Below are 12,536 nucleotides of genomic sequence, written 5' to 3' on the forward strand. Positions count from 1 at the left end.
TCACAAAGACCGCTGCTCCATAACCTGTCCACCTGCTCTGAGCAGGCAGACAGACATCGCCGGAAATCAACCCGATCGAGTACGATCGGGTTGACACCCCCTGCTGGCGGCCGATTGGCCGCGAGTCTGCAGGGGGCGGCGTTGCACCAGCAGCTCTTGTGAGCTGCTGGTGCAATGATGAATACGGCGAGCGTATTGCTCCCCGTATTCAGCGAGGTCTGGCGGACCTGATCCACAGTGTCGGATCAGGTCCGCCGGACCTTAATAACTATTGGCCTATATCTCAATTTTTATTTTAATAAAGTATATTTATAAAAAATGTAATTCCTACTCTTTGCAGTTTCCTATTGGTCTCACAGTGTTGGCAATAAGGCTGCACAAGGCATTTCTTGGGCACACATTACATTTTCTTAAAGGTCTAAGTAAAATGTACCAAAGCTCTCTTGCTGTTTAGTCCAACATATCCCTTGTGTCTCACTCTCTCTGATAAAAAGCTGCCAATAGCAGCTTCAACTAATTGTAAATGTTGACAGATTACATTAATTAAAATAAATGTAATTTAATTAATGGATTTTTAAAAGTAATTTTATAAATAAAACAGAATTTATGCTTACCTGATAAATTACTTTCTCTTGCGGTGTATCCAGTCCACGGATTCATCCTTACTTGTGGGATATTCTCAATCCCTACAGGAAGTGGCAAAGAGAGCACACAGCAGAGCTGTCCATATAGCTCCCCCTCTGGCTCCGCCCCCCAGTCATTCGACCGACGGTTAGGAGAAAAAGGAGAAACCATAGGGTGCAGTGGTGACTGTAGTTTAAACAAGAAATTTTAACCTGACTTAATTGCCAGGGCGGGCCATGGACTGGATACACCGCAAGAGAAAGTAATTTATCAGGTAAGCATAAATTCCGTTTTCTCTTGCAAGGTGTATCCAGTCCACGGATTCATCCTTACTTGTGGGATACCAATACCAAAGCTTTAGGACACAGATGAAGGGAGGGAACAAGACAGGTAACCTAAACGGAAGGCACCACTGCTTGCAAAACCTTTCTCCCAAAAATAGCCTCCGAAGAAGCAAAAGTATCGAATTTGTAAAATTTGGCAAAAGTATGCAGTGAAGACAAAGTCGCTGCCTTACAAATCTGTTCAACAGAAGCCTCATTCTTGAAAGCCCAAGTGGAAGCCACAGCTCTGGTGGAATGAGCTGTAATTCGTTCAGGAGGCTGCTGCCCAGCGGTCTCATAAGCCAATCGGATGATGCTTTTCAACCAGAAGGAAAGAGAGGTAGCAGTAGCTTTCTGACCTCTCCTTGTCTGAAATCCTTGGTTGCTTGTAAAAAGAATTTCAAAGCACGAACCACATCAAGATTGTGTAAAAGTCGTTCCTTCTTAGAAGCTGGATTAGGACACAGGGAAGGAACAATGATTTCCTCGTTAATATTCTTATTAGAAACAACTTTAGGAAGAAAACCAGCTTTGGTACGCAAAACTACCTTATCTGCATGGAACACCAGATAGGGTGAATTACACTGCAAAGCAGACAATTCTGAAACTCTTCGAGCAGAAGATATAGCTACCAAAAACAAAACTTTCCAAGATAATAACTTAATATCTATGGAATGTAAAGGTTCAAACGGAACCCCTTGAAGAACTGAAAGAACTAAATTTAGACTCCATGGCGGAGCCACAGGTCTATAGACAGGCTTGATTCTGACAAAAGCCTGCGCAATCGCTTGAACGTCTGGTACTTCTGCCAGACGCTTGTGTAAAAGGATAGACAGAGCGGATATCTGTCCCTTTAAGGAACTAGCTGACAAACCTTTCTCCAATCCTTCTTGGAGAAAAGACAATATCCTTGGAATCCTAATCTTACTCCATGAGTAACCCTTAGATTCACACCAAAAAAGATATTTCCGCCATATCTTATGGTATATTTTCCTGGTGACAGGCTTTCTAGCTTGGATCAGAGTATCTATGACTGATTCGGAGAACCCACGCTTGGATAGAATTAAGCGTTCAATCTCCAAGCAGTCAGCTGCAGAGAAACTAGATTTGGATGCTTGAATGGACCCTGTATTAGAAGATCCTGCCTCGTTGGCAGTGTCCATGGAGGGACAGATGACATGTCCACTAGGTCTGCATACCAAGTCCTGCGTGGCCACGCAGGCGCTATCAGAATTACTGAGGCCTTCTCCTGTTTGATTCTGGCTACCAGCCGAGGGAGAAGGGGAAACGGTGGAAAGACATAAGCTAGACTGAAGGACCAAGGCGCTACTAGAGCATCTATCAATGCCGCCTTGGGGTCCCTGGACCTGGATCCGTAAAGAGGAAGTTTGGTGTTCTGACGGGACGCCATCAGATCCAACTCTGGAATGCCCCATAGCTGGGTCAGCTGAGCAAAAACCTCCAGGTGGAGTTCCCACTCCCCCGGGTGAAAAGTCTGACGACTTAGGAAATCCGCTTCCCAGTTGTCTACTCCTGGGATGTGAATTGCAGATAGATGGCAAGAGTGATCCTCCGCCCCCCTGATTATTTTGGTTACTTCCTTCATCGCTAAGGAACACTTTGTTCCTCCCTGATGATTGATGTATGCTACAGTCATGATGTTGTCCGACTGAAATCTGATGAATTTGGCCGCCGCTAGCTGAGGCCATGCCTGGAGCGTGTTGAATATCGCTCTCAGTTCCAAAATGTTTATCGGAAGAAGAGACTCTTCCCGAGACCATAGGCCCTGAGCTTTCAGGGAGCCCCAGACCGTGCCCCAGCCTAACAGACTGGCGTCTGTCGTTACAATGATCCACTCCAGTCTGCGGAAGCACATTCCCTGAGACAGGTGATCCTGAGACAACCACCAGAGAAGAGAATCTCTGGTTTTCTGGTCCAGTTGGATTTAAGGAGACAAATCTGCATAATCCCCATTCCACTGTTTGAGCATGCACAATTGCAGTGGCCTGAGATGAATTCGAGCAAAAGGGACTACGTCCATTGCTGCTACCATTAATCCGATTACCTCCATGCACTGAGCTACAGATGGCCGAGGAATGGAATGAAGAGCTCGGCAAGTAGTTAAAAGCTTTACCCTTCTGACCTCCGTCAGAAATATTTTCATTTCTACCGAGTCTATTAATGTTCCCAGGAAGGGAACCCTTGTGAGCGGGGACAGAGAACTTTTTTCGGTGTTCACCTTCCACCCGTGAGACCTTAGAAAGGCCAGAACAATCTCCGTATGAGCCTTGGCTCTGGGAAAAGACGACGCCTGTATCAAGATGTCGTCCAGATAAGGTGCTACTGCAATGCCCCGCGGTCTTAGTACCGCTAGAAGGGACCCTAGAACTTTTGTGAAAATTCTGGGAGCGGTGGCCAACCCGAAGGGAAGGGCCTTGTCCAGAAAGGCGAACCTTAAGAACTGATGGTGATCTTTGTGGATAGGAATATGAAGGTACGCATCCTTTAGATCCACGGTAGTCATATATTGACCTTCCTGGATCATCGGTAAGATTGTCCGAATGGTCTCGAATTTGAATGATGGAACTCTGAGGAATTTGTTTAGAATTTTTTGATCCAGGATTGGCCTGAAAGTTCCTTCCTTTTTGGCAACCACAAACAGGTTTGAGTCCTTGTTCTGTAATTGGAACTGGATATATCACTCCCATCTTGAGTAGATCTTCTACACAGCGTAAGAACGCCTCTTTCTTTGTCTGGTCTGTAGACAGACGAGAAATGTGGAACCTTCCCCTTGGGGGAGAGTCCTTGAATTCTAGAAGATATCCCTGAGCAACGATCTCTAATGCCCAGGGATCGGGAACATCTCTTGCCCAAGCCTGAGCAAAGAGAGAGAGTCTGCCCCCTACCAGATCCGGTCCCGGATCGGGGGCTACCCCTTCATGCTGTCTTAGTAGCAGCCGCAGGCTTTTTGGCCTGTTTACCCTTGTTCCAGCCCTGCAAAGGTTTCCAGGTTGCCTTGGGCTGTGAAGCGTTACCCTCTTGCTTTGCGGTTGCAGAGGTTGAAGCAGGACCGCTCCTGAAGTTACTAAAGGAACAAAAATTAGCCTTGTTTTTAGCCTTAAAAGGCCTATCTTGCAGAAGGGCATGGCCCATTCCCCCAGTGATATCCGAAATAATCTCTTTCAACTCGGGCCCGAAAAGGGTCTTTCCCTTGAAAGGAATATTTAGTAATTTTGTTTTGGACGATACGTCGGCCGACCATGACTTGAGCCAAAGCGCTCTGCGCGCCATGATGGCAAAACCAGAATTTTTCGCCGCTAACTTAACTAATTGCAAAGCGGCATCTGTGATAAAAGAATTAGCCAGTTTTAAAGCATTAATTCTATCCATGACTTCGTCATATGAAGTCTCCCTCTGGAGCGACTCCTCCAGCGCCTCAAACCAAAAAGCCGCTGCAGTAGTTACAGGAATAATGCAGGCAATAGGTTGGAGAAGGAAACCTTGTTGAACAAATATTTTCTTTAGTAAACCTTCTAATTTTTTATCCATAGGATCTTTGAAAGCACAACTGTCTTCAATTGGTATGGTTGTGCGCTTGGCTAGTGTTGAAACTGTCCCCCTCTACCTTAGGGACCGTCTGCCACGCGTCCCGCCTGGGATCAGTTATGGGGAACATTTTCTTAAAGATAGGGGGGGGAACAAAAGGTACACCTGGTCTCTCCCACTCCCTAGCAACAATATCCGCCACCCTCTTAGGGATCGGAAACGCATCAGTGTATACAGGGACTTCTAGATATTTGTCCATTTTACACAATTTCTCTGGGACCACCATAGGGTCACAATCATCCAGAGTTGATAAAACCTCCCTAAGCAGGACGCGGAGGTGTTCCAATTTAAATTTAAATGCTAGTGAATCTGATTCTGCCAGCTGAGAAACTTTTCCTGAGTCAGAAATTTCTCCCTCAGACATTACATCCCTCACCCCTATTTCAGAGTGTTGTGAGGGTACATCAGATAAACCTCCCAAAGCTTCCGACTCATCTTCCGACTGCTCCTCAAAACAGAGCTATCGCGCTTTTTAGGGAAAACTGGCAGTTTGGATAGAAAGGCCGCAAGGGAATTATCCATGACTGCCGCCAGTTGTTGCAATGTAATAGGTGCCAATGAACTAGAGGTACTAGGTATCGCTTGAGCGGGCGTAACTGGTGATGACACATGGGGAGAGGAAGGCGGACTATCCTCATTACCTTCAGTCAAAGAATCATCTAGGGCTATATTTTTAAGTGACACAATATGATCTTTAAAGTGTATAGACACATTAGTGCACTTGGGACACATTTTGAGTGGGGGTTCCACCATGGCTTCTGAACACATAGAGCAAGGCTTTTCCTTAGTGTCAGACATGTTTAACAGATTAGTATTATACACAAGCAGGCTTGGAAAAACACTTTATCAAGTAAAAAATACAATTTGCAATAAATGGTACTGTGCCTTTAAGAAATAAAAGCGCACACAATTTTACAAAACGGTGAAAAATAAACCAAATCTCTTGAAATTTTTGCAGTATGTGCCTAATGCTTAGATATGATTGCACAGCAAGTTTCTGATTAACCCTTTAATGCCCAAACCGGAGCCGCCTAAAGCAAACAACCGGTTAATAAACTACAGCACCATGCTATGGCCCTACCTTCCCTTAAGGATTGGATTCGAGAAAAGCAAGCCTCCTGAAGTCCTCAAGCAGTCTCTGGACCCATGTGAAGCAGCATGCAAAGAAATCTGTCAGAATAAACTGCGCAACTGAGGCGCGAAATTAGGCCCCTCCCACTCCACTCCGGAGCTGTGGGGCCTTCAGAACCCAATTTAGGTGACTAAAAATAATGCCATGTGGAATAAAACCCCAGATAAACACACTTTAAAAGTGTCAATAAAGAGTATTTTGTTAAATAAAATAATCGATTGCCCTGCAAAAGTGTTAACCAGTCTATTGAGCCCTCTTAAATAAGCCTCTAATTCTATACTAAGTCTCAGAACATGGCTTACCCTTCCCACATGGGGAATCTTGTCAGTCTTCTAGCATTATCTTGTCTTGACTAGAAAAAAGATGACTGAAACATACCTCAAAGCAGTTAAGCCTACAAACTGTTCCCCCCAACTGAAGTTTTCTGGTACTCCTCAATCCTGTGTGGGAACAGCAATGGATTTTAGTTACAACATGCTAAAATCATTTTCCTCTCAGCAGAATTATTCATCACATTTCTGCCAGAGAGTAAATAGCACAAACCGGTACTATTTAAAAATAACAAACTTTTGATTGAAGATATAAAACTACAAATCTAACACCACATTCACTTTACCCTCTCGTGGAGATGCCTTATCTGTTAGAGCGGCAAAGAGAATGACTGGGGGGGCGGAGCCAGAGGGGGAGCTATATGGACAGCTCTGCTGTGTGCTCTCTTTGCCACTTCCTGTAGGGATTGAGAATATCCCACAAGTAAGGATGAATCCGTGGACTGGATACACCTTGCAAGAGAAAATATTTTAATTAGTTTTAAAAGGTACTGCCAAACCAAAGCTTACAACTGGCTATAAACAGATCACAATGGAAGAAGTGTATAAGGCCCATTTGTTTCTAGACTGAGCTCATAACTCACAAACTCATGATGGCTCAGTGAGCTACATTCTCAAGGACAAATCAACTTTATTGAACGTAGCCCTGTATATTTGACATACACAAGCTTAGAGCCAGGCGGAAGTACTATCACACAACCATAGATCTCATGATCATGAACATTCTTTGGTACTAAAGACATTTAGAAAATACAAGAATAAGAGTAGAAGATTTATAAGTATTTTTTTAATCTAGTAACATTTAACAAGATCTACTTTTCTAGAAAGCATTTTTTTCCATAACTTGGTGAATCCTGTATAAATTTGAGCGTTATTTGCTGAGAAATATGACAATTCTTTCTCCGACTAAAAATGAACCTCTACTTGAATACTATTCAGTTGATAGGACTTATTCTTTAAACTGTCAAAACCAAAGTTCCACACATTAGAATGACTCACTCCAAGACAAGAGCTGTAACAGGAAAACAATTTCACTCTTTGGTCAACATTTGTCCACTAAATCTTAGATATGTGCATGTGTGAACTTTGTGAATAAACAAATGCAGAATATGTGAAAGTCCAACACACTAAGATCTGGTTTTGCACATATCTTAGTGTCTTGCGCTTTCACAAGAACAAATCTTGCCCCGAAAATTGCAGAATACTGCTAGCGGGCGCTATCTTCGAATTTAGTTTACTCCAGAAGTTCACAAATATACAAGCCTACTGAATTTCCAATGTCAACACATGTATTTAACTTCTATGTTATACAAAAGTGTTAAAATTATGGCAGATGCATCACAAACCTCCATGGCAGTTTGGAACTTTTGGCGATATTTTAAACCTCTTAACTTTGGAGTTTCATATTTTTTCATGTGAGAACTTTAAAAATCCCGTTTTAAAAGATGAGATAAGTTGCAGCCACTTTCTTCTTATGAACATTAATTTTTCTGCAGTGTTCTTCTTGATTTTAGAAGAAACTACTGCCAAAATGGAAAGTAAGGTTTTCTTTTTTTTTTTTTATAACTTTATTTATAGTAATAGGATCCTTTACACTCAAACAAGTCGTACAAAGAAACAGCATGGATACATATGGAACAATTTGATCTGATGAAGTATACATACAGTCAGTGTCCTTGTAAAACTATTCATAACATACATCACAGTCCAAACGTCCTTTTTGTTTCTGTTGTAGGAATCATAGTACAAAAGGTAAGTATCAAAGAGCGGTCTGGATCCCTTTTTTCAATTTTTAACAAGAAAACAAACAAACAATACAGAACATAAACAAAATTATAACTTACCCGCAACAACCCCAGACCTTCCCCCGCAGACCAGGACCAGAGACAATAATGTATGATTTATTTAGAGAGAGAGGTTAATTAGAGCAGCTGGAAAGACACCAGTTACCTCTCAAATTTTCTTTAAGGATATAAAGGCTATTTCTAAAAGGATAGATTACTCTGTCTCTGACGGCTGTTGGTAAATTTAATAAATATGGTTCCCATTTATGCAGAAATCTTTTAATTCTCTTTTCTGGATCCCCCCTAACATCTGCTTGTTCAATTAACATTTGGAGGTGAATTTTTTGTTTTAAGTGTAGAAAGGGGGGAGATTTATTTTCTGCCCAACCAGACAAAATTAACTGCCTTGCAAGGATAATAACTGTAGAAATGAAGTCGTCAGAAGAAAGCAAGGTTTTCTTAATAAAATAAATACTAATGAAAAAAAAACTTTTCTTATATTAAGTTAAAAAAACAACATAATTGAGCAAACATGACCTGTATGCCCATATAAAAAAGGCATTCAGTCTGTTTAAGACTTATTATTAACACCACTCTATCCAACTGCAAAACAGACACAAACACCATTAACCCATTTTGGATATCTGGGTCGTCATACATTTTCGGCAGTTACGAGTGCCATTGTGGTAAAATGGAGATTGTATTATGTGTGAGTTAAAGGGACATGAAACCCATGATTTAGGTAAAACATACAATTTTAAACAACTTTTTACGTTGCTTCACTTCATTAGACATTAAAGATATCACCTAAACTCACTGTTTCATTAAGATTTGTGCTAATTTAAATCTCTAAATATTGTTTTGTATTGATACAGAGGATTTGAATAAATGTGTTTAAAAGAAAGAAATCTTATTATTATTCCCTTTACCTGACAGTAGCATCTCACCTTGATTAAATGTGTTTGATTGGCTTTAACTCCATTAAAAGCCAGTTTAGCATCTTCTTCTTTTCTTATTTCAGATAAAGTTCTCTGTAAGAAATATTGTATTGCATTATTGTTTCTTAAAAGCACATACGTAAATAAGCTGTAATGGAAACTATTGGAAATGATGTAAATTATTGACATTAAATTATTGACATTTGTTTTGTACAATTCAATAAAAAAAATTAATACAAAAAGAAAAGGTTCTCTGTAAGAATTCAAAGACAAGAATAATCTAAACACACATTAAGACACAGTGGTTTTTTTGGGGGGGACAGTGAGGGTCAACTACAATCCAATACAGAAGTTTATCAAGTGATTTATCACTATTATTATTATCAGTTATTTGTAGAGCTCCAACAGGTTCCGCAGACTTTAATGGTGAATTTTGAAGAAAAATCATTAGATAAACTTCTGTAAAGGAGTGTGATCGACCCATGAGTGTCTTAAAGGGGCAGTAAACACCTTGAGATGTTAAAGGAATAAAGGATTAAGATGTACACCTAGCGCCTGCTGAAATAGGACCCTGTAGCTTTGATTGATGACACCTAGCTGTCAACTGTGAAAATCTAAAATGTTAAAAAATATCAAAGCGCCATCCAAATGGAGGCTGGGTCTAAATGAAGGTGGTGTCAGTTTATTGTACAAAACATTCAAATATTTAAATAAACTTAAAAACATTCGAGTAAAAACATACAGGTTAAAAACATGGATCCATGTGTAGGTTGTACCTCATAAAAATGACAATAAATGACAATCAAAAATGGGTGCATACATTCCAACATTGGAAATATAAAAGAGTACAAAAATACAGAGGAAACTTTAAGGGTTTAGCTTAAATACCAATGTACTAATATAAATAAACAAATGAACATTCTGCAATCAGCTTTAAAACAATTATAAGTGAAGGAGAGTGATTGTGGATTGTTGCACTTCAAAGAAAAAATGTGGCGTGATGCAAGACTTTATCTATGTGTTTACCATAGTGGAATAATGGTATTGGAAAAAGGAAAAAATCGAAAAATATTCAAAATATGAAAAATATAAGCAAAAATAGTGTCTGATAACAGGTGCTGAAAAATGCAAAAAATGTCTCTCAGATGAATCCTTGGTGAATAAGGAGTGAAAAACAAACTGAGATGAGATGTTCAAATAGGCAACTGTGTGAAAATTTGTGAAGTTTTGAAAGAAGTTTAAATGAAGAAAGTTAAGCTCCTGAAATATCAATGCCCAAATGCTGCTTCTAAATAGATAGTCTGGTCTTCTTAATGAATAATTCCTGAACAGTCCTTCTGTGGGAGAAAATAATATATATAGTCTAGATTGTATTGACTAGAATAAAAATGAACATGAACTTACCAGTCAACGCGTTTCGGTCTCACCAAGACCTTTATCAAGACTGGTATTTGGTGTGTATCGTGGTCTTATATACTGAACTGTTTGCTGACCAGCTAAGTTTCAAACCGGAAGCATCTATTGTGCACTTCCGGTTTCTTTTTTAAAAACGAATAAAATTCATAAACATAAATAACATTAAACATCTTTTGCAATACACAACTTATATAAAAAGAATACATTATTCAAAGGGGCTATGTGGTTAGACCCAGCTTTTTACGCCTCTATGCCACATATCGCAGCTTGAATATTATTCCTGTATATTGTGGCTCTAATAAGAGACGCTTCAATTTAGGAGGACAAAACAGTGATCATTTATCCACTGTATGTTCAAGATCTTATATGATCAATTTCAAGCGAATAGAGAAGTTATAATACAGAGCCGATATTCGGCTAATTCTATTGGCTATAGCTTCAAGCTACAATGAAGGCGTGGTGCTTGGTGCGTTTGCTGTTGGTTACAATGGGGGGGGGGTGAAAGGGACAATACTGTTCACTCTTATTTCTTTGTTTATCAAATCTAGATAGTAGTAACAGAGGGAAGAAATTAATTTGTCCTATGTGAATTTGCCGATAGTGTACTTGTCTTTAGTGATTCTTGATGTTATAACTTTTCCCTCTATTTGGGAATATAATATTCAGTGAATAATAACGTATAACGCACAGCCGAATTGCGGCCAAATATGTTGCATGTAGTATTGAATAAATTAGTGAGTATATGCAAAAATCTTTTCTATCTGTCATAATTGTCAAGAGATTAAATCTATTTCTCTTATGTGAACTAGCCGAGTAATTAATGTCTAGTAAAGATATAAGAGGAATAAGATGAATAAGATATAAGAAGAATAAGATGGATATGTCTTGCACACATTTCAACAAGGTTACTATAATAATCAACAATAATAATAAGTATTAAAGCTAACAAGCTTTTCCTTGGCTATTTAAGAGTCAGTGAGTGATATTCACTAATTGATAAGAATTCATGGTGTACTGGATATGATAGTAACAAGGGACTATGTTATCCTTGTTATTTGAAATCAAAACGACTAAACTGCATCACGCAGCGATGTTATAGGTGGCTCAATCCATTTTGATGTGATCTAGTGAACGGAAGGGAAACTACTTCGATACTAATGTCATCTAAATGGTAGAGTAAATATAAGGTGGCATGTTGGTAAATCCGTATGGATATAGGTGGAATACTCAACTGCATCAGGCTGATGGCTAAATACGTATTGAACGAGGCTAGATTTAAATTTAAGAAGGAAGGAGGTACTCATAAGTAGAACACGAAACCTGTCTATATGACTGGAAACTGTCTATAGACTGATGCAAGACATCAGAAACTGTGGACATGATGGTATGATGTGAGAAAAGGAAAAATAAGTGTGGACAATTTGAAGGACTTGCATGATAGCTTCAAATGTGGCAAATTGAATGGGGAGAGGAAGACAAAAATTGGTGGACACCAAAATCGATAATAGTTGGATATGAACCTTTTGGAACTAGTGTAAATATATCAGGGTCTATCTAGCCCTTTGCATTTCTAGAAGAATGAGAGGATTACAACGTTAATAAGATGTAGTACTTTACAGTTTATTTAAAATTTGGATTCTCCTTAAAGTTCACTTATAAACGGGGATTAGTAAGATAAAACATATCCCCAAATAATGAGGTCTTTTAGAGATAAAGATGATATTGGGTGTGGTTAGTTTAGCTGAGGTTTAGGAGATGGGATAAGTCCTCCTTGTTGTTTAGCCCTCTGGACTTGGAATTCACTATTGAAGTTATGAATAAAAATATGGCTAACCTAAAGTTCACGTATGAATGGAGTTACACCACAGCCACATTTTTAGATCTTAAAATAGAAGTGAAAGAAGGGATATTGGAGACATCAACCCACTTTAAGGAAGTGGACAGCAACAGCTATGTTCACAAAACAAGTTGCCACCATACAAGATGGAAGAACAACATCCCGAAAGGTAAATTTTTGGGAATGAGAAATAATTGTTCCAGTTTGTCCAAATGGGAGGAACAAGCACAATTAATCAAATCAAAATTCCTAGAGAGAGGTTACGGTGAAGACATGTTGGATCAAAGAATTGAAGAAGTGAGGAAAATAGAGAGGAAAGAACTCACAAACTACAAAGAAAAGACTAGGGAAAATGTAGGTGACAATATCCTAAACATTCTCTTAATAACCGAATACAGTGAGAATAAATACATCACTGAAAATATTTTTCGTAAAAACACTGGGCGTTATTAAAGGATAATGATATATTGGGAGAAAAATTACCACAGAGGCCAAGATTCGTATATAGAAAAACGAATAACTTAAGGAACAAATTAGCACCTAGTTT

General features: G+C 39.4%; 1 protein-coding gene across 1 annotated transcript in view; it reads right to left on the minus strand.

Moving 5' to 3' along the window:
* The window catches only part of CFAP99 (cilia and flagella associated protein 99), a 260,465-nt gene that overhangs the window by 166,543 nt on the left and 81,386 nt on the right, over positions 1 to 12,536 (minus strand). The window contains exon 8 of the mRNA XM_053700308.1: positions 8,746 to 8,829. Coding sequence (XP_053556283.1) covers positions 8,746 to 8,829 — 84 coding nt within the window. The remainder of the gene's footprint in view (positions 1 to 8,745; positions 8,830 to 12,536) is intronic.

The sequence above is a fragment of the Bombina bombina genome, chromosome 2, assembly GCF_027579735.1.
Source record: "Bombina bombina isolate aBomBom1 chromosome 2, aBomBom1.pri, whole genome shotgun sequence".
Taxonomy (NCBI): domain Eukaryota; kingdom Metazoa; phylum Chordata; class Amphibia; order Anura; family Bombinatoridae; genus Bombina; species Bombina bombina.